Raw genomic sequence first — 27,667 nt, 5'->3', positions numbered from 1 at the left:
TCCAGGTACTTTGGGCATCACATTTCGTAAAGCATTTTGAATGTATGTTGCCAATAAAAACACAGTTGCAGAACGGTAATATACTGTAATTATGAGTTTTATTTTTTTTATTATTATTTTTTTTAGAGAGAGAGAGAGAGAGAGAGAGAGAGAGAGAGATCTGTCAACTGTGCATAAAGTTTTCTTTTACGGTTAGGGTTTGGTTTGGGGTTAGTATGCATTAATTCTAATTATATTTATAAAAATAAATAAATATTTAGGTATATTACAGCTCACTATGTTTTAAGACAAAGCACTGGTATCGGTGTGTAAAGTGTGAGTGTGTGCGTTTGGCATAGTTGTGGGCGGACAGGACTTCTCTTTAATTCACGCCTCATATGCCAGACTCATAAACTTAAGGGAGCTGTCCCCAATCTTATTCATCCCGAGCTGAGTGACGATCAGACTCTACACAATCTTACCAGCAGTAAGTGTTCGCGTGCTCATTCCATATACAGTCAACTGAAAATGTATCTCAGTCGCATGTATGTTGCCAAATATGTAACGCTATTTGATGTTTATTCAAAGTTTTTGCTTATTTAGGCTACTTGTAATACACTCGCTTCTTAAATTCTAATAGTGCTCCATATAGTATGAGAATAGAGTTGCGAAAGGATAATTTCTGTTCTTAAATTTATCTTGTATATATTTTCGTACTGTAGCTGGTGCGTTTTAGAACTTGAATGCAAACGTACGTACAGTCTCACCATGTTTCTATTTAATGAACTAATTTACCTCGAAACGGACGACATCGACGGCCACTTGTTTGCTTTCTAGTATTTCGATTTTTTTATGATTTCAAATATTTTCTTGTCACACAGGTTCGTAAATAGGAATGCTGAGAAACCTTTGATGGCAAGTGACACAGCACAAAAGACTGGGAGTGTGCAAGGTGTGCAAGCCCACTTCCGTTATCACATAATATACTATATGTATGTATAGATAGAGAGAGAGAAGAGTGAGTAAGAGAGAGAGAGAGAGAGAGAGAGAGAGAGAGAGAGAGAGAGAGAAAGACAGACAGACAGACAGACTGACTGACTGACTGACTGATTGATTTTGTATTATATCTGTTTATCATGGCTTTAGTGCACCATTTCTGGATCAAGTTATCATGCTGTGTAGTTTTGTCAAAGGATAGTCTTATGTATCATGTGGCAGCCACGTTCCTAACACTTATTTTTATTTACTTTTCCAACAGAATGAAAAGAAGATGTGCTGTCTTACATTGGTTAAGATGCAAGTTCTATGTGTCCGTCGTGTCATTATTTGTTGTGCTGAAGCTGGTGTACATAAAGTTTTCAATGGACAATGTCTATATTGAGCCCTATAGATCATCCAATGCTCACCCTCTGGATGGCATTAACTGCACAGACATTTATAATCTGGAACCAGTGGAAATTGGCAAGTCATTGGAGATAAGACGCAAACACATTGTGGAAACTGACGATAAGAGTCTTGTTTCTTTCACTGCCGACTGCAAGAAGTACACCGAACAGAGGGGCTATAATGAGATCAGTGTAACTGATGAGGAATGCAGCTTTCCACTTGCGTACTCTTTAGTGGTGCACAAAAACAGCGCAATGGTGGAAAGGATTTTGCGAGCCATATACACACCGCACAATATCTACTGCATCCATTACGACCAAAAATCTTCTAAACATTTTATCGAAGCATTGAAGAACTTGGAGAAATGTTTACCCAATGTATTCATAGCCTCTAAACTTGAGTCAGTTCAGTATGCACACATTTCAAGACTCAATGCAGATCTCAACTGCCTTTCAGACCTGCTGAACTCAGAGGTCAAATGGAAGTATGTTATCAATTTGTGTGGCCAGGACTTCCCACTCAAGTCCAATTATGAGCTCGTGACTGAGCTCAGGAAACTGAACGGAACAAACATGCTTGAATCAAGCCGGCCCAGTGCAATGAAAAAGAAGCGGTTCCAGTTTCAATATGATCTAAAAGAAGTATCTTATGAATACCGGAAAATGCCTGTTAAAACCTCCAAAGCTAAAGACCCACCACCACATGGCATTGAGATGTTTGTTGGGAGTGCCTACTTTGTCCTGACACATGATTTTGTGAGATATGTTATGACCAATCAACTGGCAAAGGACTTTCTGCAGTGGTCTGCTGACACCTATTCTCCCGATGAGCACTTTTGGGCAACGATGTCCAGAGTGCCTGGAGTTCCTGGGGAGATCCTCAGATCTGAGCCTGATGTTACAGACCTGGAGAGTAAGACACGTTTGGTTAAATGGAACTATCTGGAAGGACGTCTGTATCCGCAATGCACTGGCACACACAGGCGTAGTGTCTGCATCTATGGTGCCACAGAGCTCCGGTGGCTTCTGGACGATGGCCACTGGTTTGCAAACAAGTTTGATCCCAAAGTCGACCCTGTCATTATTAAATGTCTCGAAGAGAAACTTGAGGAGAAGCGGCTTCAGAATTGCCTGAACAGAGTCTCCTAAAAAAAGGGCCTTTTTTTTATTTATTCTGCTTTGTGATGATTGAAGCATGAATGTTTGCTGCAGCACTTTGGTCCATTCAAAGCACCAACTATGGGAAAGGTTAGCTGTATTTCTGACCTGTTCCCTTTAGATTTCCATGTTGTCATCCAAAATGAGTTTATTTGACATTTGTGAAAGTGCCTTTCTGCTACAGCTTTATTACTTTGCCCAAAAGATGAATTTATATGTGCCTTGGCTATGAAATAGCTCATTTTAATTTATTAATTCCAGTACTATAAGATATATGGACTCCATGGAGATGCTTTTTAGCTTTATTGAATCAGTTTAGATGGAAACTTTCTTAGGGCTTCAGCAGTGAGTGTTGTGCTTGGTTGGGTGTTTCTTTCATATGCAAAGAATAAAAACTGTCCTTCAATGTTAAAATATGCGGCGTAGTACATTTATAGCAATATTTACCAAAGTTTCTCTCTTTTCAAGTGTTATACATTTGGATTTTTGAATAATTTATAATAATTGACTATCCCTACTGTACTGTATGGTCAGTATTTACTTTATCAAATAAATTCAGCTTTGGTACTTTTATTGTAGCCTACTAGTCTTTCTCCTCACCTCTATGAAACAGTACTTTAAACAAAAAACATGGTCACACCTGTGTATTTAGAGCTGCGCTATGTTTGCTCTCTGTCAGTGGTTCAAATGTTCATTTTCTTCAAACAATTATATTTCGTCAGAGTAGGCTTATTGAATTACTTTGTGTTTGCTTATATTGGGCTTGTATGCACTATGTGCAATTTGATCAAATAACTTATTTCAACATGACGCAGATGTCTGCATTATGGATATGTGCATTATTGTCAAAATCCCTGTCCAGACAGGATTAGTTGTCCAGACATATGTCTATAATGTAAATATACTTTGGATGTCTGCTATGTTTACCATCGATTCGCACAGAATAAGCAATGTCTGTGTAAATCCAGAGATCGGTGTGTCTGCTGCATTTACACACTGCTGTCACACGTAACTGACCAATCAGAAAATGTATGGCCTGATTAATTATGCAGGAAACATTACATGTATGCATTATAACAATATTACAACTATAACATAATCATATACTGTAATTAATTGGAATATTTGGCAAAATACAACAGAATTGCTGACATTAACAAGCCTGTAATCCTATATTACACTTTTGAATTACAAATTAGGCAATCAATTTACATTACTGTATGTAATTTTTTTGTGCCTAAATATTTTCAGAAACTTGGGGCTGCAGTGTCCAAACAACATACAAGCCTCAACACACTCAACACTCTTTTCCCCATTCACTTTGCTCAAATCACAAAATTACTTGTGTACTTTCATAATTTTCCTTACAAAAAGAAAGCTGGCAGCAATGACAGGCAGACGATGATGATGTGAAGAACCCAAGTGCAGTGTTTATTTACATGAAGAGTGAATGCCAAAAACATGACTACAAAACATAAACAATAACTAAATTAGACTTGACTTGACTTGACTTGACTACCAATACAATATTACATAAACAATACCTGAAAAAGGACAATGGCAAACATGAGGCTTAAGGCCTGGAATGTGGAGCAGAGGCGGGCCTGGACCGTGGAGCAGAGGTGGGTCTGGACCATGGAGCAAAGGCTTGCTTGTGACATGGCATGGAGCAGTCTGGGGCTTGACTGAGACATGGCATGGAGCAGACTGATGTTCGGCTGTGACATGGCATGGAGCAGGCTGAGGCGTTGCTGTGACATGGTATGGAGCAGGCTGAGGTGCTGCTGTGACATGGAATGGAGCATGCCGAAGAGTTGCTGTGACATGGCATGGAGTAGGCTTAGGCGTTGCTGTGACATGGCATGGAGCAGGCTGAGGCATTGCTGTAACATGGCATGGAGTAGGCTTAGGCATTGCTGTGACATGGCATGGAGCAGGCTGAGGCATTACTGTGACATGGCATGGAGCAGGCTGAGGCATGGCTGTGACATGGAATGGAGCAGGCCGAGGCGTGACATGGCATGGAGCAGACTCAGGCGTGGCTGTGACATGGCATGGAGCAGACTCAGGCGTGGCTGTGACATGGCATGGAGCTGACTCTGGCATGGCTGTGACATGGCATGGAGCAGACTCTGACGTGGCTGTGACATGGCATGGAGCTGACTCTGGCGTGGCTGTGACATGGCATGGAGCTGACTCTGGTGTGGCTGTGACATGGCATGGAGCTGACTCAGGATCAGGGGCAGAAGGTGGCGCAAGCTCGGCGACCATGATGTGGGACCCTGGCTTGGCGACCATGACGTGGGACCCTGGCTCGGCGGCCATGACGTGGGACCCTGGCTCGGCGGCCATGACGTGGAACTCTGGTTTGGCGGCCATGACGTGGAACTCTGACTCGGCGGCCATGATGTGGAACTCTGGCTCGGCGGCCATGACATGGTTCTGAAAAACATCTTACAGTTTTCTGGTGTCTTCTAAATGAAAAACATACACTTCAGACACATTTAGAACCTGAGAAACAGCGATAGTTAAAAGGCTCATATGCTGGACAGTGCAGATTCTCTGGCTTTTTACCAGCATGTCAATTCGCATAGAATTAGTACAACCAGGGGTTATTTTTTACCGGGCGTTTAATGGTAGGTAAAAGACACTATCATTTTTACCACCGGTAGCTACTGCGCAGTCCGTGAAAAAGTCATGAAAAATTACCGACATGACTAATAATAAGTGTTGTAGGCTTATATTTTTTTGCTTTTCGCAGACTTTATTGGTGCTGCTGTTGTTGTTTTTGTCATCATTGTTGATAAATAGTAGGTGATGTTAAGAGCTTATCTTTTACTTATTGTTTGTGGAGTACCACTATTACTGAGGTTTGTGTCAAGTGTTAACATCTATATGCCTCCCAAAAAAACTTTACATGAAGAGACCATTCTGCATTTCAAACATACTTCCACCCCTCCTCCCGCTGAACTCCCGATTTACAATTTCTCACGATAAACTTACAAATTTCCGCACCCGCACTTTGGTCATACGGGATCATCCCATATTGAAATATGAAACAGAGTGTCTATTTACACATCTTGTTGGCAGAGGCTATTTATACTAACTCCGCCCACCACTGCTCAGACCAAACTCAAGACAGCCATTACAGATTTATTTGGGGTCACTTCTGATGAAATGAAGGCGGGAATATTTGAAATTTCCGTGATGGGGCAGAGACATTAAACTGGTTAATGGGTTAGACATTTAGTGGATTAAGAGATTGGATAACTGACTATATTTGCGCTCCAATAGTTTGGATGAAACACAGGATTTTACGACAAACTGCACTTTCATGTTCAGCTGTAGTGGCACTGGGTGTAATGATGGTACGTGTGTGTGTTGTCACGCTGGAGATCCGGGTTTGAATCTCACCCCTTGACTTACTTTCTCCCATGTCTCTACTCTTAATATCTCCTATAATACTACTTATAGTAATAAATAAAAGATTCCTCACAGTGATTTGGTCACAGTGAAGGTCGGGGAGTTGAGAGAAGGATTTGATCTGGATAAAATTAACCATGGTTTTACATTTATTCATTTGGCAGACGCTTTTATCCAAAGCGACTTACAAAAGAGGAACACATAAGCGAATCATCTTAAGGAGACAGTGGTATGAAAAAGTGCCATATTACAAAGTTTCACTAGAATCAGAATATTAGTATTCAAAACAGAATAAAGTGCACAAGAATTTTAATTTTTTTTTTTAGTGACTGGTTAAGTGCTCATGGAAAAGATGTGTTTTTAGCCATTTTTTGAAGACAGAAAGTGAGTCAGCTTCACGGATGGAGTTGGGAAGGTCATCCCACCAATGTGGTACGATGAAGCCGAAAGTCCGGGAAAGTGTTTTGGTGCCTCTTTGTGTTGGTACAACAAGGCGACTTTCCTTAGCCGACCCCAGGCTTCTAGTGAGTGCGTAGCTCTGCAGAAATTATTTTAGGTATGCTGGAGCAGACCCAGTGACTGTTCTGTATGCCAGCATCAGAGCCTTGAATTTGATATGTGCATTAACCGGCAGCCAGTGAAAAGAGACAAGGAGTGGTGTAACATGTGCTCTCTTTGGTTCATTAAAGACCAGACATTCTGGACCATTTGCAGGGGTCTAATTGCACATGCAGGGAGGCCTGCAATGAGAGCGTTACAGTAGTCCAGTCTAGTTATGACAAGTGACTGAACAAGAAGATGTGTGGCATGTTCAGAGATGAAGGGTCTTATCTTCCTGATATTGTAGAGTGTAAATCTACATGATCTTGAGGTCTTTGAGATGTGGTCAGTGAAATTTAGTTTGTTATCGATGGTTACCTTTAGATTTCAGACTGTTTTGGAAGGCGTTACTGTAGTTGCACCCAGCTGCACAGTGATGTTGTGTTCAAAAGCAGGGTTAGCTGGAAAGACAAGGAGTTCGGTTTTGGCTGTGTTAAGTTGCAGGTGGAGTTCCTTCATCCAGGCCGAGATGTCTGCCAAACAGGCAGAGATTGGAGCAGTCACTGTGGTGTCGATGGGCTGGAAAGACAAGTAGAGCTGTGTGTCATAGGTGTAGCAGTGGTAAGAGAATCCATGTGCATGAATGATGGTTTTATTGTAGTAATATTGTAGTAACCATGTGTTTTGGTGGAAACTATATAGTTATGTTGTACTAATCAAGGTGTTACTACAGTAACATGTTGTTAATAGTACATTAGTAGTAACCATGTTTAATTTTGTGGTTACTATGATTTCACTAGAAAGATATCATGGTGATACTATGGTTACGGTAGTATAACCATGGTTAATTTTCATAAGGTAGGGTTAGGGGTTGGTGTGGGGTGTCTGTGGGACTAAACACAATAAAAATGCTGCAGTGATGCCCCTATACTGTATGTTAGTATTTAAACAGGGGTGTAAGAGTATCTGCCACTATTTGCACTGGAGTGCAAATAGCATCTAATGGTATTTGCACTTAGTGCAAAGAAGATGCTTTTTGTTGCTTTTACACTTAGTGAAAATAGCATCTGACGCTATTTGCACTTACTGTAGTGCAAATAGCCTCTGGCAATATGAAATGATGCGTTCCGTATCGAATCAGTATGGGACGCGATTTGGTCAGATGGTGTCACGGTGAAATTGTTTTAGATCGTTAATTTAACATTTGATATAAGTTGGAAATTTTTCATACGGTGGGTAAGGGACCGTCTGAAAAGTCCACACATTGTGCTAAAACTGTGGATTTTATTTACTGAAAAACAGAAGGTTCTATATAAATGTTAAATAAGATGTACAAAATTACACAGATCCAACAGTATATGAATACAATCACTCATAAAGTCATAAAGACAAGAATTACAGGTGAAGAATTTGTTTGTTTTTTTAAATAAAAAATAAAAAAATACACATAAACCAACACAAATGTATACATAAATAAGATGAAGATAAATGATCGAGAGAGGGGAAAAAAAGAATAATTACTTTTTTCACAATCCTAGTTTTCACAATCCGATGTTGGCAGGTATGATTTCAAAACTTGCAGGGTTTACTTGACAATCAGTTAGATTCACTTAATAATAACTTTACAGTGGCAGGCCTTAAAGTTCAGTTAACTAAAGTGTGGTTGTTATAAATACATCCAATGTACGTAAGTTCAGCAAACTAAACTTAAGTTTTCACAACGACATTCAGTCAGTTCAAATTACTTTTTAATTTGTGAGATAAACTTATCCAGTTCAGCCAGTTAAACTAAACTAAACGAAAAAAAAAAAAAAAGGCACTGAATAAAATGAGTTAAATCAACAAAACATTTTTTACAGTGTTGGTATATGATGTACAAGTCACATACTTTTATGACTGTTTCACTATGTACTGTAATGCCATTGTACTGAATTCAGACTCCAGGACATTCATTAAATTATTTCCTTTTGTGTTTTGCAGAAGAAAGACATATTGGCTTGGAACACCATGAGGGTGAGTAAATAAAAGCAGAATTGTAATTTTTGGTTGAATTATCTCTCTTAGTTTGCCCGAAGCCCATAGCAGTCTTTAAAGTAAGAAGTGCAAGACCAAGAAGTAAGCCTTCATTTTTTTGGTTCAACAAGTCAATGGCAGGATAAAGACACCTAAACTTTCACTGCAACAAGACACTTCAGCTCACACACTGAATGAAATCCCAAAAGCCTCTTTTTTATAAACGCTATGTCCCTTGAGACCTTGTAAAAACAATCTTTAAAAAAAAGACTGTTTTAAAAGCTTGCTTGTTAATCATGTCATTATTTTAGGCGGCAACTTAATGTTGTCACAGTAAATTTTTGTCTTAAACTTTTAATTTTATTTAAAGCTGATAAGTCTGTGTAGATGTTCCGAGGTGGACCTGTTTCCAGGTTGGAAACAGAGATCTTAAACCTACTTTTTAGGCTTTCAATTGAAGACATAATCGTACAGCATGTTTGACCACTGAGGTAGCCAGTGGGGCTCAGTTTCCTCTATCTAAATGCAGTACAACTGGCACATGCAGCCCTGTCGCAGTGTTGACAGTGTAAATTTATGCACCTTGGAATGTTGCTGCCTGCCATTAAACCCTCTCAGTTGTTATTATTGTTATTTGAAAATCACTAACCAGCTAATGGAGGGTAACTTACCATGTGGGTAGTGTAATTGACATTTCAAGCAGTGTCTTTGAGTGTGAAAAGCAACGCTTGTCGCACTAAACTAGTGTTTAGCAACACAAAAAAAATTATTGTATAATTGTTACAAATGCAGCTTTGTGACCCTTATATGAATTAACAGACTACAATGGAATACTTGTACTTTTTAAAGAATCACTTGCCATTAGTGTTGGATAGACTACTTCTGAAATGTAATCCGATACTGATTACAAATGACATAACTCAAATCTGATTACTTTTGTATTACCTGTTGCATGTTTTAATGAATATCAAATCATTAATTTTAAATGTCTAAAGTAACAATTACCACTCCTTTCATTAAACATTTGTAAACATGAAATTAAACAGAAACTTGCTATTTGTCATTCGCTGAGTTAAACAAAGGTGCTTAAACGGTCATTATAAAAATAACACTATATTACCCAAGAAGGAATACATTGATAACATGCATATATGCTTAATTTTAAGAGAACTGGTGTTATTTAAGAAATTAGGAATAGGGATTAGACCTTTTGTTTTATCTGGTTTTGAAATTATTAATGAGGGAATGTCTCTAGATATGATGTAGAGATGTGTGATCTGTACCTCATTATGATTTATCATTAGAAGGTGTGGCGTTAACCTATGACAGTTTTTTTTTCTGCCATCCTGAAGCATGGGCCAAAGTGCATTTGCATGCTGCAAAAGCACAAAGCTTCATGTGGTCAGCGCCTCAGAAATATTTGTTTGCAACATGCGTTCATACAAGAAGAGTGTCTAGAATTATAGACAGGTGGACAAGCGCATGTTTGGAAAACATATAGAGTACAATGCAAATACAAACAGCTTGACATTTATTTATGCATTAAACTAGAAATTTGATTTAAAAACAGAAACTAAATGTCCTGTGTGTATTCGTGGATTGCATTGTGAGCTTTCAATGCAGTGTATCGATTTTTGTACATGCACACATGGCTAGATATTTAATAATAATTTTTTTGATGTATTGATTGTAATTTTATATTTCACACAGTTATAGAGAATGTATATGGAGAACCTTCTTAAGACTGAATGTGGAGGCTTTCATTGGATACAAGATTTAAATTTCTGTAAGGAAAAAAAATGCATTGGCGCAGTTATCTCTTTGAAAGTCAAGGTTTTTTGTACATGGTCAAATGGGACCACACTGTCTTTAATGTATGTAGTTCAACCTAGCTAGGCCTATCGCACATATTTCAGGCTTTGGCTCACACTGCTCTTTTACAGTATAATTCAGGAGCATAATTAATACATTTTGCACTAGTTATTGCCGTTGGCTAATTGTGGAATGCAAAAGAAAGTAACTGTAATTGTAATGCAATCTAATTACCAGAATACTTGATTTTTGTTACAAATTACATGTTAGGGGCTTGGGTAGCTCAGCAAGCAAAGACGCTGACTACCACACCTGGAGTCGCGAGTTCGAATCCAGGGCGTGCTGAGTGACTCCAGTCCGGCTTCCTAAGCAACCAATTGGCCTGGTTGCTAGGGAGGGTAGAGTCACATGGGGTAACATCCTCATGGTCGCCATAATGGGGTTCGCTCTCAGTGGGGCGCGTGGTGAGTTGTGCGTGGATGTCGCAGAGAATAGCGTGAAGCCTCCACACGTGCTTTGTCTCTGCGGTAACATGCTTAACAAGCCACGTGATAAGATGCGCAGACTGACGGTCTCAGACTCGGAGGCAGCTGAGTTTCGTCCTCCACAACTCGGATTGAGGCAAGTCACTACGCCACCACGAGGACTTAGAGCATTGGGAATTGGGCATTCCAAATTGGGGAGAAAAGGAATTTTATCACACATTATATTATTATAAATAAATAAAAATTACAAGTTCAAGCACTTAAATACTTGAATACGTAAAACAGATTAATCCATTGCTTCCCACAGGTATTATTACTTAGGTATCACAAACTAACAGCGAACAATATTCATTTATCATTCCAGGTTAATGTTAATTTATGAAAATAAAATTGTTCATTGTTACTTCATTGCACATTAACTAATGCTAACATATACAACTTTCCATTTTAAAAATGTATCAGTATATGCTGAAATTAACATTACCCTAGATTATTACATGCAGTTAATGGATTGTATGATGTTAGTTAACTAATGCTAACAAATACTCTACAACCTTATTGTAAAGTCTTAGTAAATAGCTACCAGTTACAGAATCGAAAATATATTAGCCTGAAATCTTGATGTTAAAAAATGTTGTCCATGTTATTTTTCAACTACCCATGTACATGTTGGTTCATGCACAAGTAGCAGAGAACAGAAAAATGACACAAATATCTATTTTGCAAAATGTCTGACCCACCCAACACTGAAGCAGGGGGTTGAAAGGATCACATTGTGTTTCCTGAAAGATATATAAGAGGAAGTCTGCCCCACGAACAAAAGAATGCAATGAAGCCATAATAAGGTACACTTATCCATGAGTAGCAGGGTTGATTTCCGAGAGAATGAGCCCTGCCTGAACAGCGGCTCATTAGAACAGAACTGGTTAAAAACAGGAAACAGGAAGTAGTGTTCTTCCTCAGTGATGTCTCATGAAAAGGCCAGTAGGCTGTAAAAGATACCCCGGACACATCTGGTAGTTGACATAGTCAACACGTAAAGTAAATCTTCTTTGAACACATGCAAAATCAAGGTTCTGAAACATTGTACATGTGATGTTTTGCACAGTGAAATGTGAGAATTAGTTTTGTCATGTTTTGACTAAAAGCCAGGTGAACAGACAATAGCATTATGAACTGTCATACTGAAAAAGTGGAAGTGTGGTTTCATTATGAAATTAACGCGTCATTTGAAGTCATCCTGCCTCGCATTAACTTGTTTATAGAATATTGTTTCTTATCTAAAACAGGGTGGTTTGTAAAGCCATTGGCAGTACCCATTTTCTGCATTTGGAATGCCCCAGCTGCAAACAATAAAACTGCCACCCCCACCCCTTTTTTCCCCACTTTTCTAAATCGGAAAGCCTGACCAAATATGGGTAGTTATGCATATTACAGCTTGGATGTTTAGAAAATGTAGGAATTTGTTTGTATGTAGAAACCATTATGTTTATTTAGTTTAAATCTCCCAGACTGATTAGGAGTGACCAACCAGAACATCTGTACAGTCTGAGTAGACCTGCATTTTAAATAATTTGTTTAAATGTATTCAGATACACAGGATTTAGGAAAATCACAGGCAAGCTTCTAAACACTCAACAAAAAGGCACTGTTTCACGAAGCATTACCACATTGGCATAGCAAACCTCACCCAGGTTTCGTTTCCATGACATGGATGTTTAGCTAGCAGAATGTTTCCCTTCTCAAAGTGTTTGCATCACCTCAAAGGAAATATTATCAGTCCTTGTGTAAAAGACTGGAAAAAAGACAGGCACTAGGTTATTTACTTTGGTTCATCTGTTTCATTTATTAAGTTACCAATACTTGAGCCTGAGGTCTTGAAAGTAGTCCAGAAACGATTGTACTGAAATGCAGGCCTTCTCTGAGACCACACCTCTGTGTTATTCATGCTAGTGCTATTTAAGGATGTGACATTATTAGCACAACCTTGTGTAGGTGTCCCCTCTGCCAAAAAGAAACTGGTGTGAAATCTAATTTACACTGACTGCTGTACACTCTCGGCCTACTATGGCAAAGAGATGGCAGTGTCCTAATGGGGGATTTTCACTTCTTAGAACCACCCTTTTTTAAAACAATATTTTCTTTGTTGGAAACAAAGAACTGTGATTCGAAAGTATGTAAAGCAGGTTTCTAAGGGAAGAGGATTATACTTACATTATCAACACACATTTAAACTGAAAGGAGTACTCCCAAAAATCAAATTTATGTCATTAGTTATTCACCCTCATGTCATTCCATACCCACATATCTTTCTTTCTTCTGAAAACACAAAAGTAGATATTTTAAAGAATGTTGCGACACATTAAAGAATATAGCGAAATATCAATAACATTATACCTTATTGGTTTTTGTGTCATGACATCTGGTCACGAGACGTGCAATGTTATTTATGTGTCACCATATTTAATTTGTACTGTCCTGTGCATCAGTTGTTTTGTTTTGCTAGTGAATTTTGACTTAAAGGGTTAGTTCGCCTAAAAATGAAAATTCTCTCATCATTTACTCACCCTCATGTTATGCAGATGTGTATGACTTTCTTTCTTCTGCAGAACACAAACAAAGATTTTTAGAGGAATATTTCAGCTCTGTTGGTCCATACAATGCAAGTGATTGGTGGCCAGAACTTTGAATCTTCAAAAATCGCATGAAGGCATCATAAAAGTAATCCATAAGTTTTATGGGTTTAATTTATGTCTTCTGAAGGGATACGATAGGTGTGGGTGAGAGACAAATCCACCTTTGACTAGCCCCAAACAGGTGGTAATATGCACAAAGCATGCAAATCGCCAAATAACAAACGAAGTAAAATGTGGAAGTGAAAGTGGAAATTTTTAGTAAAAAAGGACTTAAACTTAGACCTCTCACCCACACAGATCATATCGCTTCTGAAGATATGGGTTTATCCACTGGAGTCTTAGGGATTACTTTTATGCCGATTTATGTGATTTTTGGAGATTAAAAGTTCTGGCTACCATTCACTTGCATTGTCTGGACCTACAGAGCTGAGATTTGTGGTCTGCAGAAGAAAGTCAATCATATCTGGGATGGTATGAGGGTGAGCAAATGATGAGAACATTTTCATTTTTTGGGTGAACTATCCCTTTAAATTTCAGTCTGTTCATCATTCAATATGATTGTATGACTTCAAAAAACCTGGACTACTTTTGAGACTTTTGGTTGGTTATTTAAACTTGAAAATGAGTCACTGCTATTGTATGAAAATCAGCGAATAGAACATCTTTTAAAAATTTCCTTTATCTGTTCCGTAGCATAGAAGAAAGTAAGTAAAATGGGTTTGGAACGACATAAGGGTGAGTAAGTAATGACAGAATTATTCTTTTAAAGTATTTATCTTATTTTTAAAGTGCTTAACAACACCCTGGTAATTCATTGTTGAGTCACTAATAATACCAATAAAAATAAAAATACTGATATTTTCCCAACATTATTAACAAACCAATAAAAATCCTCTGTACAGAACCAATGCTCACTATCCTGGAAGCCTGTAAGTCCACACTATTTTCATGGACTAGGAGTCTGAGTCAAGCCTGACTGAAGTCTGTGCTCCTTGGCTGGCTCTGACCACTGTCATCGTAACCATAATCATGGCTATAATCATGCCCATTGTGTGCATGGTGATGGAGGCCCCAGGGTCTATGACAGATGAGCAGAGCCATGGTGACCGCAAGAGCAATGAGACAAGCCCTGTCACTCAGCATCATACCCAGAGTCAGCCAGGCGCACCGACCAAACTGCAACAAAGAGCCTTTTTATTCTCTTCCCTCGTTCACAGCACTCGCCAACCCTCCAGGCTAAGTTTGTCTGCCACAAGGATATTAAGAGGTCACTAAAGCTAGATGTCAGTTCTGAACATAGAGAAAGCAATGATTTAAGAGAGTGTGACTGCAGTTCACTTGATGTCCAAGAGAGTCTTACAATATAGTGTCTTGTCATCTACTGTATATCTTTTCAGTCACAAAGTTGTTTAGATTATATAGAAGAATATGAATAAATCTGTTTTTCAGTTCTCTACAGTGAATTAATACATGTTGCTTTCCTTTTTAATCATTTAATTAGATTCATTTAAAGATAACATGCTAGCAGTGAAACTTAGCTCCTCCTATTTATTAATATCATCTAGTCAGAATGGCATATATCTTTCAAAACACATCCCACTTACTTAAACCATTAGCAGGGTTGGGGTGTAATGAAATACATGTAACGGGATTATGTATTTAAAATACAAAATATAAGTAACTGTATTTCACTACAGTTACAATTTAAATAATTGGTAATTCGAATACAGTTACATTCAAAATGTATTTTGATTACTGAAGAGATTACTTTGCATTTTATTGTCATTTGTTTCATTTAATATTTAGTCCTTTCAGATGGAAAACATTTATACATATAAATGATGCGATCCAAAGTGCATTTGAACAGCGGTGAAACACTTTCTTATGATGTGTTACATTCATATGAGCAGACAGAGAAGTAAGTTTGAAGTAAGTTTGGAGCAGAAGAAATAGAAATAAACCTTGTGTAAATTGTCAGCTTTACACTCTGCTAAAAATGCTATTTCTAGCCATTTTACATGCACGTTATCAGGCACGATCATATTTTTTTTATCAAGAAAATTCACGTTGGATCATAATTTCTTTTTTTCTAGTAAGACCTTTGATATTAGGACAAAAATCGTATTCTTGATAATAATTTTTGTATTGTTTTCCTGTAAAAATATCTGAAAATCCTTAAAACAAGATCAATTTGATGTTTCTTGTTTTAGAAACAACACTGCATAAGATATTTAGGTTTTTCAGAGAATGTATTTTTAACATGTGTATTTTGTCTTACTGTACTGGCAGAGTTTTTATAGTCCAAACAAGTGAAAAAATCTATCAGTGCTGAAGAAGTAATCCAAAGTATTTATAATACCTTACTGACCTTGAGTAATCTAACAGAATACGTTACAAATTACATTTTACAGCATGTATTCTGTAATCTGTAATAGAATAATTTTCAAAAGTAATCCTCCCAACCCTGACCATTAGTCATATGACTCATTTTAAAGTTTGCTTCAGGAAATGGACTAGCAGACCAATGTCTAAATATTTAGGTCAATGCTGTATATCAAGCAGGGTGGGGGTGAATTTAGAGAAATGAATTTAGCAGGGAGACCCAGTTCAGGTTCAAACTGGTTAAATTTTCTAAGGGACATGAAGAAATTTTCTATGTTGTTTCCACTCATTAGCCAAAGAATGCTGTAGAAGCTGAGCACATAAAATGTAGAGTAACTGGATTTTCTGCTACTGTGGTTGTGCAATGTTGACTTTTTATGAATACATCTGGAACACTTGCAGCCAGTGGGAATGCAATACATTTTATCAATGTTGTATATTATTTTAAATGTATTTATATTTGAATAGATAAAAAAAATAAAAAATAATAATAATAAAAAATAAAAATAAAAAAACCCTGACTCCTCAACTAAAGTCCTCCAAGTGAATCTAGGCCATTTCCACCACTAGGTAAGGTAATGTATTATTATTATTATTATTATTATTATTATTATTATTTAAATCATTATTTACTTTTAAAATGAACTAGATTCGAATGATTACAGTAAAGCAGTGGTACTCAACCAGGGGGACCAGGGCCCACAACGGGGCCTCAAGATATTTTAAAAATGACTTAAAAATAAGTTTGATTTAAATAAATTGATTAAAATCCATTAAGAAACAATGATTACAATGTAAGATGCACGGCTTGGCATTCATGTCTTGGTTAATGGGGGCCTTCGAGTCCAAAAAATAAAAAATCACTACTATAAAGTAATCCATAGCAAATAAGAATGTCTACACAGTAGACGATATTTACTGATATGTACTGATAAGTCATTTGTGTCTTGTGTAAGACCATGACATTTTCTGGAGGCTGGAACCTGGGAGTGTAGCATGAGTGACTCTGGAAATTCAGGTGTTACCATTAACATTTGCTTATCAGTCTTACTAACACCTTTCTGCCATAGATAGAAATGTTTAGAAGAAAATAGCAACTACATATCTTACCTTTTGTGAATCGGATTGAGGTCAGGGCTTTGTGATGGCCACTCCAATACCCTGACTTTGTTGTCCTTAAGCCATTTTGCAGCAACTTTGGAGGTATGCTTGGGGTCATCGTCAATTTGGAAGACCGATTTGTAACCAAGCTTTAACTTCCTGGCTGATATCTTGAGATTTTGCTTCAATATATCCACATAATTTTCCTTCCTCATGATGCCATCTGTTTTGTGAAGTGCACCAGTCCCTCCTGCAGCAAAGCACCCCCACAACATGATGCTGCCACCCCCATGCTTCACGGTTGGGATGGTGTTGCAAACAGCAGTCTGGCTTTTTTTCATGGTGGTTTTGGAGCAGTGGCTTCTTCCTTGCTGAGCAGCCTTTCAGGTTATGTCGATATAGGACTCATTTTACTGTAGATATAGATACTTGTCTACCTGTTTCCTCCAGCAACTTCACAAGGTCCCAGTTTTTTTTCCGAGGTCTTGGCTGATTTCTTTTGATTTTCCCATGATGTCAAGCAAGGAGGCACTGAGTTTGAAGATAGGCCTTAAAATACATCCACAGGTACACCTCTAATTCAGAAGCTAATTGGCTAATTGTCTAAAGCTTGACATCATTTTCTGGAATTTTTCAAGCTGCTTAAAGGCACAGTTAACTTGTGTATGTAAACTTCTGACTCACTGGAATTGTGATATAATCAATTAAAAGTGAAACAATCTGTCTGTAAACAATTATTGGAAAAATTACTCTTGTCATGCACAAAGTAGATGTCCTAAACGACTTGACAAAACTATAGTTTGCTAATATGAAATCTATGTAGTGGTTAAAAAATGAGTTTTAATGACTTCAACCTAAGTGTGTGTAAATTTCTGACTTCAACTGTATATATAGTTATAACAGAATCAATATGGAATTTTACCTCAATGAAAAAAAAATCCTAAATTTTTCCAGTCGATAGCTATTTTAGTTTTGTGTTTCTCATTTTACTCTGCAGGGTCTTTCTTCACATATTATAAAATAATTTCAGCTGCATTTATGTATTTATTTGGTAGGTAGCTGTAATAAGTGGCTTAATGTACAATCAGGCAATCATTAATGAAAAAAGAAACCTTTGAGGGTGATATAAGATCCTGATCACCCTTATAGAGTTTATTTTGCATTAATGACCTGCTGACAAAATTATGCCGTACATATTTGCATTTAAACATGCCTATTGTGGCAACATGTTGCATTTCACAACAATGTAAACTGACTGGTTTTGTTTTTGCGAAACTCTATTGTCTGGAGCTTTCTATGAAATTATGAATGTGCAGGAAGGACTGAAAGACATTTTATGCTCTATATCTAAAAGTTCATCCACCAAAATTTCCTTGGCACTGTTCTGGCATCAGGCCAGTGCTCAGTCGAATCACACCCAGCTCACAACTTTGCTAAACCTGTTTGCGTAGGAGATTCATATTTGTCATCTTATGGGATTGTACCCTTGAAAGTCCACTGAACATTGTATGTTTAAAAGGCTAGACTGACAGTTAAGTGAATCCAAATAGCTCTGGCTCATTGACATTTGGTTTGTGACTCAGCAGAACAACCATATTTCTATCAGGACACCAGAAAACACACTCATCTCCTCACAGTAGCAAACACATTGATTTACGCAATGCATATTATAAATACTTCCACAGCTCTTCACCATTCTTTTAAGCACATTATTTAAATACCTACTATGGACACAGCAGACATACTACAGGCGTCTCACAGTCATTGCAACATGACAGCTTGTAAAGGTCTATTGTTTGAGCAATGCCAAAAAGCTTCAGAGTAATGTGCCCTATCATGATCAACAAGAGGGCAAAAGTGTAACTCAACACCTAACTCTCCGTCTTAGCCACACAAAGATACAGTTGTTGATGCAGCGGATCATTTTCTGCACTCTTGTAATGGCTTCCTCTGCATTCTATATGGTGGGCATGCAGATGGTGGAGTAATTAAGCAATAGGTGGGGTTTATCAATAAATTAAAACGAGGGGGCAGAGTTTCTTTCAATTATTGATTTCAAGTCTTGTGTATCCTGACTCTTCTTCTGCCCAGGTGGTGACAGGTCAGTGACTCCATAGAGAGTGATAGTCAGTGAGGGAGAAGTATAACCTGCCACGTGAGGGCCACCGTGGCTTCCTGCAATCGCTAGAAGAAATGTGTGAAAGAGAAGAGATGTGTAAGAGAGTAAGAGAACGGAGGAAATACATACAATATCCATAATCCTTTTACTCAAACACATAAGCATTTTGCACTCCGGGATTTAGGTGTTTTTGTATGGCCTAAACCCAATCTTAGTTTTTCCTGAATGTTTAACTGAGGCCTGAATTCTGGACAAACATTCAAAACTGCGAAAGTAAATAAACACAAGATTTTTTTCATGTCCACACACAATTTGCACTAAGGTTAGAGGTCCTTAACAAGTACAGCAGTGTTCCATCCATGAACTTGCTATGAATGAATGGTTGTTTCACTCTGTACAGCTCCTACTGATAGTGTATGTGCAGATCAGCTTCACAACCCAACACTGTAGTCACTTTACAGTGATGAGATTGTGTAACTAAAACTCCACCTAGTGACAGTACAGCAGAAGCAAACCATTTCAAATGAGAGCGTGAAATTTGAAATGTTCAATACCTCAGTATATGCTTTTCTATATCTACCCGTATAGCCTAATATATGACCTAAAACAGTTGTAACAATATCTAAAGCACAAATTACTAAATTTGACAAAATGGTGCAGGGAAAGATGGTGGAAGTTGCTAAACCCTCTCAGCACTTTTATTGAATTGCTATGCTCATTTTAATCTGATTCTGAACATCAACATTTGTGAGATTTATTCCGCTGGAATAGTTTTGATCTAAAGTTTTAATGTCTGTTTGTTAATGGGGGATTTGTAGACACAATAATGTTTTTGTGATTTGTGAGATTTGTGGAGTAAAGAAATTGTTTTTATTTTGAAGAGCAAAAGTAAAGTTTGAGCCTTACCTCAGTGTCATGATGTTGCTGGTGTTATTATTATTATTATTATTATTATTTCTCCCCAATTTGGAATGCCCAATTCCCAATGCGCTCTAAGTCCTTGTGGTGGCGTAGTGACTCGCCTCAATCCGGGTGGCGGAGGACGAATCTCAGTTGCCTCCGCGTCTGAGACTGTCAATCCACGCATCTTATCACGTGGCTCGTTGAGCGAGTTACTGCAGAGACGTAGCGCGTGTGGAGGCTTCACACTATTCTCCGTGGCATCCATGCACATCTCACCACGTGCCCCACCGAGAGTGAGAACCACATTATAGTGACCACAAGGAGGTTACCCCATGTGACTCTACCCAGCCTAGCAAACTTGCTGAGCTACCCAGACCCCCAAAGGTTGATCTTTAATAGCTCAGGAAAATAATGGATATAAGTCTTTTGTTGACAGTATAAATCAATTAAATTAACAAGGATAGCAAAATTCAGATATTTAAAGCTCTGTCTGTAATGCAGACTGTTATTTAGTCAAATCTGAGCACATTTTTTTAGATCACTTCTGAAACAGGGGAGACACTAAGATAACTAGGGTCTTTATTAAGCAAAAGTCTCCATTTGCTGTCCATCTAAAGTCTTTGCTGTTTGAAAAGTAATAGGGGCATTGTTGCAGTTATGGAGATGCTGTCTTTAATCCAAGTTACATGTTTTTGGTCTTGTCTGCCTTTTATTTCAGAACGTTTTGCCTTTTTTGTCATTTGTTAACATCATATATTTGTTCATTGTTCCCACCCTGTTTGTTTCCATGTCTTTAGTCAGTCAAGTAGTCTTGTGATGTCATCATTAGTCTCTGTGTATGATATTCTCTTCAAATGCTATTGCTCTTTGTCAGTTATTGTCTGTATAAGGGTCAGTATTGATTTTTCCAGATTCAAGTCCAGGTTTCAAGTTTTATTTCTAGTCAAAGTGTCTTGTTTGTTGTTTTTGATGTAACCAATAAAGCTGCATTTAGATCCTTTACCTCTACTCTTGTGAGCCCTTGTGGCAGCTAGGTATTACTGCAAAGAGATCCTTGATCTGTCTAATGCTGTTATTTGCTTTTCTCATCCTTTTAAGCTTAAAAAAACATCTGCAAAACATACTAAATAAAAATAAACCCCCTTTTAGAGCAATGAGCTAGACTAGCACTGTTCTGGGTCTGTTTCTAAAAATACCCGTAGAACATTCTACATTGACAAAATGCTGCAATTGCATTTACCAAAGCCTCTGTATATTTGCATTCTGAACTAAATGTAAATGTTGACTATGCGGGTGTGAAGCCATAGATTATTATTTTATTTTATTTTTTTACATTCATCTATTAATCTTCTTTCTATCTAGACCCAACGTTTACTGATGATTGTACTTTAAACATGGGTTTGGGCAAATTGAATTCAAATTAATCTCTTTGAAGTAGCCTACTGCATTAGTCTATTTGCAGCAGAACATTCATAATTGTCAGGTATTGTTGTATGTAACTTTGGTTGTGAATTCAAGTTTATATCAAAGTCAAGCTTATGTCAAGTCAAGTTTGTTTGTTTTATTCATGTTTGTAGTTAGGGTTTTGGATATCACCAGTTGGAATACATTTGCACTTGGGTTCTTTACTTCATCGTCTTTGTCATTGCCAGTGCCAGCAACATCGTTACACATAAAACTTATGATTCTGAATTGTTTTTTTAACCTAAAATATTTGCTTCATGTGATAACCTGTGTCAGAAATGAACGGTTTCATAAAGGAGCAAGATTGCCCCCTAGATTTGATTTTCAGGGGTATATTTTACTTTTATGAGCGCATATGGCAAACAAATTAATCAATTTATTAACAAATTTTCTCTATCCAAGTAATTATTTTGTACAGTATGATTATGCAATAATATGTATACCTTAGCTTAGAATAGAACATGAAGAAATATATCAGATGTTACAAATAAAACACTAAAGAACTCATTATGAGGGCATTTTTTGACCTCACATTTTGAAATTCAGGGGCAATTTTTGTCACTTTCAGTAGAATGTTTGACCCTAGCCCCTGTTAATTCCTGACCCTGACGGTAATATCTAAATTAACTGGTTTTATTCAAGTCAAAAATATTATTTAACATTACTGAATCAACCTGACTACATTAAGTGACCCCAACAAAACTCATTTTAAGGGGGTGGGGTAGAAATAACTTCTTACAATTAATTTTAAGTACACTTTTTAATTTCATTACAAAATTGTATCAAATTGAACAGAGACAACAACAAAAAAAAATTAATAATAATAATAATAATAAATAAACAGTAATTTATTAATAAAATGTTGGTACAAAATTACACAACTCATTTTGATGGAATTTTGTTATGAAAGTGAAATGCATAAATCTTAAAAATAGGATTAAATTATAATTTTTTATTTATTTATTTTTATTTTTATTTATTTTTTTTGATAAGGCAGCAACGCTAATCGTCAATTCTGAGAAGTTTTTGACAGTTTTTTGATTTAGTCTAGTAAGCCTACTCTAAAAGTCTACTAAATAAGACTTGCTTATTCTACACTGAAAAAAGTGGCAACCTGCAGTTGTTTCCTCAAGGAGTTTTTCAAACTGATCTATAAAACCCTTAAAATGACTTTTGTTGGGGTAACCTAACGTATTCAGGCTGATTCAGTCAGTGATGTTAAAGGTTTTATGAGCGCGATTGCATAACGCGATTGTGCGCTCTCTCGTGTCCCGTTGGCTGCTCGTGTGCGGGAGGGGGGCTCGAGCTCGCGCTTCCATGGACAACTATGCAATAAACACGTAATAGTGCCATCACGGAGGTTTACTGAAATAAAACCATTATTATCGAAGGGATTTCTTATAAATCAGGTAAGTCTTTGTTTCGGCTTGCTTTCTGTGGTTAATGCACCGTCAATATTTTTGTTCTCCAAATCACAACAGAGTCATTGCGCGACGTGCCAAGTACGCATCATCAGTGCACAGGATTAGTGTTTGTTCACTTAAGCTTCTCGCCCCTGTTTTGAGTTCATCAGGCTCGACTGTTTGTTGGGAATAAATCATCCATCTTTTATTCCACTCTTGTCATGCCTGATTTATAGAGAGGGAGTAAAATCTTTGCAAAAGATTGACCCCTACAGCATTTCTACTTCAGAAATGTATGGGCATCAAACTATAATCACACTATACGCTGCATGATACGCTTGTAGAACATGTAACAGCACGAACATCATTTTTAATTCAGCCTGTTCACCGTTAATAACAAGTTTGCACTGTGTGTTATGCAATTACAAATAGGCTTTGGTGGCTGTGTGTCTTTAGTGTTTGACATGACGAATCTTGCTCGGTCCAGCAAATGAGCGCAGTAACTTTAAATCGTTTGACAGGCCCGGAACCGCCAATCATATATATTTAAACGCATAGTATGCATACTTTACATCTCCCTAAACACGTTTCGACTTTCCCTCAACGAGCTTGTGCAGAGGATCCCGTGCAGATAATCTTGTATTAATGCTTTCGAAAGCAAATTCAGTTTTATATGTCTTTAGCTGAGATGGAGGAAGATGTGCAAGAAGTGTTCGCTTAGTTAGAGGCATGTTTTGTTTAGGTTCGGACTTTAAATCCACGGAATTCCTCCTGCATCTTGGCGGGACACACGCCCACTCTGCTTTTGTGAGCTCGAGGGTGACCGCGCGCATTAGGTACATTGTGTTACTAGAGCTCTCAGGGCTTTGTCACGGGCTCGGAGTATTTTAAATGTAAAATTTGATTCAGAATTGTTAGATAAAGCGTTTTGGTTTGCGTGAAACTTATCTTTCTTGTTAGCAAGGTTATTATTAAACTAAAACGAAAACTAAATGTAAAAAATAAAAAATAAATAAAACAAAAATACTGAAATAAAAATAAAAATCAACATAATTGGAAAAGCTGAAACTACACTAAATACATTTTCATGGCTCTGAAAAAATGTAATTAAAAATAATCTTAAAAAATATTTAGTTTTCGTTTTTGTTGCCATAGGTTTTTAAACCTTAACATGAAGAGGCCACAAGGCGGCGGGACCTTTTTCACGGACTGTGATGACGCATTTCCGCATTATTTAGCAGCGTAAATCTCGCAAACTTTTTCATATTATCAATTTTTTTTTAATATTGAGTGTAAATTTATAACATTATGCTTTGTGTTATATTACCCTGGAGTTAGTTTAAAAAGTGAATTACTACAGCTGCAAGGGGGTTTCAATTACAGCTGCTGAGAGAGTGACAGTAAATTTGTCATCTTCTCTTATTTTAGGGGGCTTTCACACTGGGCACGTTTGCTGCGGTCCGATTCCGAGTGCGGTTGTTCCCGGTGTCCCCCGCAGCTTTGGTCTGGTTTCACACTCACTTGATTCTATCGAACCCCGGTCCATTTGCGTTCATCTTACATCATCACAAACACGCATGGAGAACACAACGCGACTCATCATACTTTTTGTTTTTTTGTTATTTTGGTGCCAGTATGCACAGCAGAGTGAACGACGACTGCATATATGTGTGCTTCATGGTGTAACTCATCAGATGTCCAGGGGAAGGCGGCTTGCTGCTGCTCGCAAATGGCATTTTTGAGGAGACAGCTGATTGCAAGGAATTTATTTGCATCTTTGTTTACACTGCACGCTTATCGCCACTGTCATCTCCTATTATACCCTATATTTATAACCTATAATAGTATTTATATATAGTATTTATAAGGTGTATAGATAGATAGATGTCGTCATCAGCTAAAACGCATGCGCAGGTTACTTCCTGAATGAGTGCGCACCCGAGTCCGAGTTGCTTTCACATTCACGCGAATCGCGCTACAGTTCCATTGCAACCGAACTCAGACCACCTCCTACAGGTAGTCTCGGGTTCAGTACCGCGGTGCGCTCCCCAGTCCGCATGACAGCTTTCACATTACCAATTTTTCATGCGAACCGTGCTGTGTTTTGAACTAAACTGCCAGTGTGAAAGCCCCCTTAGTGTCTTAGGGTGTGTTCACACTTGTAGTTCGGTTCTCTTGGTCCGGACCAAAAAAGAAAATGATACATTTAGTCCTGGTTCGCTTAGCGTTCACACTGGCATTTTTAACACCAAAACTAACGATACAACACAAAAGGCATCAGGAAAAAGTCACAACCTGATTGGACAGCTTTTATGACGTATATTTTGTGACGGAACTTGCCAAACATCCAAAACAATGCTGGCTGCTGGGCGAAATGTGCTCGTTATATTTATATATGTAAATATGGTGGTATTTTTACCAGCTGAGAACAAACACAATAAAATGTGTAAAGAGTCAAAACAGCGCCGGTAATTCCTCCGTTGCACACACAAAGATATGCTGCAAGGACGGCTGACGGTGGTGCCGACACCTGTACCGATCTGTAATGGGCAACATAGCTCCTATGATGAGAAGATCCAGGTATGCTTGAAGTAACTATTAGGCAAATTACTTACTGTTTTTGGTCCATTTAGACGTCTTTGGTCCATGTTGCGTTCATACCAATCGAACCGCACCAGAGTTCGTTTGGAAGCGGACCGAGACCCACTATTCAGACGGTCTCGGTCCGCTTGTTTGGTGTGCACCAAGGTTCGGATGGCAGCGTTCACACTTGTTCAAATGAACCGCACTAACAGAGCAATCACACCAAAGGTCGTTTTAATCAAACCAAACCTGCCAAGTGTGAACACACCCTTAATCCACCGCTCTCTATTTATTTATTCTTTCCTCTTCTGGAAAGTCATTCAATTGTATTAGTGGATTTTTTTTCTTTTGCTCTTGGAGAAAATGGGTAAGTGAAAATAATATATGCTGTGATCTCCCATTCACTCCCATTCACCGCTGTCGAAGTTTACTCTGCAAACGTTTACTTTCGCGTCTGTTGCCTTCATTACATTAGCAAAGACAGAGCAGGAGGGAATCACTACAGTACATCATGAAGAGAAGCAAAGCAGGTAGAAAACTAGGTGACCGGTTTTACAAGGTGTGTCCCAGTGTCCCGTCATTTCTCAAAACATTTTAATAATGTCCTAGTTTCAGCTGTTTGGCTCACTGATTTTTTTTCTTTGTAATTCAATATCCTCAACGTCCTTATTGGTATTGTATCGATTGCAGGGAAGGGAAGATATTTTATTGCATTGCACAATGATCTCTGCCGCTCTCTGTCATCATCCAACACAAATTAGAAATGTCCAAATGAAAATGCATGTTCAACAAGCTGAAAGAAGCCAATCTATTTTTTTGCACAACACGTGAAAATGGAATTGAAATGTTTTGTTGTCACTGTAAATGTTCACTTTCCTATGGTCACAGTGTTAACGGTGCTATATGTAAGATTGACAACAAGTGTTTGAAATGGGTACTGCAGTCCAAATTCAAAATACTGGGGAGTTGTCTGCCCCGCCCCAGACTTCAAGCTCATGCGGGTTGCCAGAATGTTGACACGCAAATTAGCCAACTCAGCATCCGTTTTAAAGGATTTCTGGGCTTTAAGCTGTCTCCATCTTCCAAAGGCATCTCCAATATTTATCCTTGTTTTACTACACCTCTGGTCATGGTGGGTTTTAGAGTTCAAACTGCCTTTTTAATCTGAGAACCTATGATATCTTTGAAATGATCATAAGAATCCATACTCAGCTGACAAATGAGGGAGCCCATTTTAGGTTGACATTTGAGATTCCATTATACAAACATTTATTGATTAATACGCCCAGATTTTCTCAACACGCTGACAGTCCTTGTCTGTGCGCATTGTCTGATGCATGCACCTGCCGTTGACTGTACTAAAAGAGTATCGAAAAGTAGTCAGTGCGCATGCGTTGAACGCGTTGTATTAGTTCGTGGTCAGAAGAGTATACTTTGAAAGGCAACAATGTCGACCGGGTGTATACTCGGGCCTTAAGGGTAGATGTGAGGAGAACTTGAGCCCTTTAAAGACATCATATTTGTTGGTATAAGCAGTTCTAGAGTTAAATCTAGCAAAGCAGAGCAGCCCAAGTTGTAAAGCAGTTAATTTACTGTAATTAAAAACAAATCTCTAGACAACCAGGAGTGCATTTCCCAAAAGCATCGTTAACCAACTATGGCCGAAAGTTCCATCGTTACCAACGTAGTTCAACGATTTGGTGTTTCCCAAAACTGTAGTTCGAACAGACATTCGCATACAGCAGTGCAATGTTGTGTGGTTGGAACTACAGCTCTTTACCTGTGGTTAGAAACATATAGATCCTTGTTAGTTTTCTTTGTAGACATTATTAGACTTAGCTGAGGCTTCTATATCTTTTATTCCATATCTATCTTTCATTCTGTCAAGACTTTGATCATGTTTACATGCATAAAAAAAAATAGACTTGTTCAGGGTTTTGCAGAAAGCGGCGTTCTGAAATGTAATTTAAACATGAATGCAGCCGTTTAAGGGATTAAAGGCTGTTAAGAGAAAGCGCTTAACCCAAGCGGTTTCAGTTGAAGGACATGGCTTCTGTGTCCATGTTAACACACAAGTGCCATTTTTGGCTGCGTTCCAAATGGGATAAATCCACTCCTCTACTGCTCTCACAGTAGATGGTAAAGACATTGAAGGGAGTAGGGCATAGTGATGATCTCTTCTGAATAGAACGCACCCGTTTGAAGAGTGCGCATGTGTGTTTGAGCTCAAGTGATTCGGGGGAACCCCAAAGTCTGATGTCGGGAGAAACATATCTATTGC

General features: G+C 38.0%; 3 protein-coding genes across 6 annotated transcripts in view; 2 read left to right on the top strand and 1 right to left on the bottom strand.

Annotated features, from left to right (window-relative positions):
• The first annotated feature begins 381 nt into the window (after nt 1–381).
• On the top strand, nt 382–3,095 carry LOC127438442 (beta-1,3-galactosyl-O-glycosyl-glycoprotein beta-1,6-N-acetylglucosaminyltransferase 4-like). Of its 2 annotated transcripts, XM_051694037.1 has the most exons (3): nt 382–466; nt 861–931; nt 1,238–3,095. In XM_051694037.1, the coding sequence occupies exon 3, from the start codon at nt 1,239–1,241 to the stop codon at nt 2,511–2,513; it is 1,275 nt and encodes a 424-aa protein (XP_051549997.1). In that variant the 5' UTR covers nt 382–466; nt 861–931; nt 1,238; the 3' UTR covers nt 2,514–3,095. The 2 variants fall into 2 exon arrangements, with proteins under 2 accessions (XP_051549997.1, XP_051550006.1); XM_051694046.1 differs by lacking the exon at nt 861–931 and having other exon boundaries at nt 408–466.
• A 740-nt stretch (nt 3,096–3,835) lies between these two features.
• Nucleotides 3,836–11,792, bottom strand: LOC127438452 (uncharacterized). Of its 2 annotated transcripts, XM_051694066.1 has the most exons (4): nt 11,536–11,792; nt 10,623–10,956; nt 6,864–7,064; nt 3,836–4,964 (listed from the first exon to the last, which is right to left on the bottom strand). In XM_051694066.1, the coding sequence occupies exon 4, from the start codon at nt 4,953–4,955 to the stop codon at nt 4,038–4,040; it is 918 nt and encodes a 305-aa protein (XP_051550026.1). In that variant the 5' UTR covers nt 4,956–4,964; nt 6,864–7,064; nt 10,623–10,956; nt 11,536–11,792; the 3' UTR covers nt 3,836–4,037. The 2 variants fall into 2 exon arrangements, with proteins under 2 accessions (XP_051550026.1, XP_051550019.1); XM_051694059.1 differs by lacking the exon at nt 10,623–10,956.
• The window catches only part of LOC127438430 (trichohyalin-like), a 35,570-nt gene continuing 14,973 nt past the window's right edge, over nt 7,071–27,667 (top strand). The window contains exon 1 of one of the 2 annotated variants that reach the window (XM_051694016.1): nt 7,071–8,498. The gene's annotated coding sequence lies outside the window, so the exon portion shown is untranslated. Of the gene's footprint in view, nt 8,499–22,725; nt 22,810–27,667 lie in introns of those variants that run through there. The other variant, XM_051694025.1, reaches the window with a different exon arrangement.

This window comes from Myxocyprinus asiaticus, chromosome 4 (assembly GCF_019703515.2).
Source record: "Myxocyprinus asiaticus isolate MX2 ecotype Aquarium Trade chromosome 4, UBuf_Myxa_2, whole genome shotgun sequence".
In the NCBI taxonomy this organism is placed as follows: domain Eukaryota; kingdom Metazoa; phylum Chordata; class Actinopteri; order Cypriniformes; family Catostomidae; genus Myxocyprinus; species Myxocyprinus asiaticus.
The sequence above is the reverse complement of the archived record's forward strand: the minus strand, read 5'-3'. Positions and strand labels throughout refer to the sequence as shown.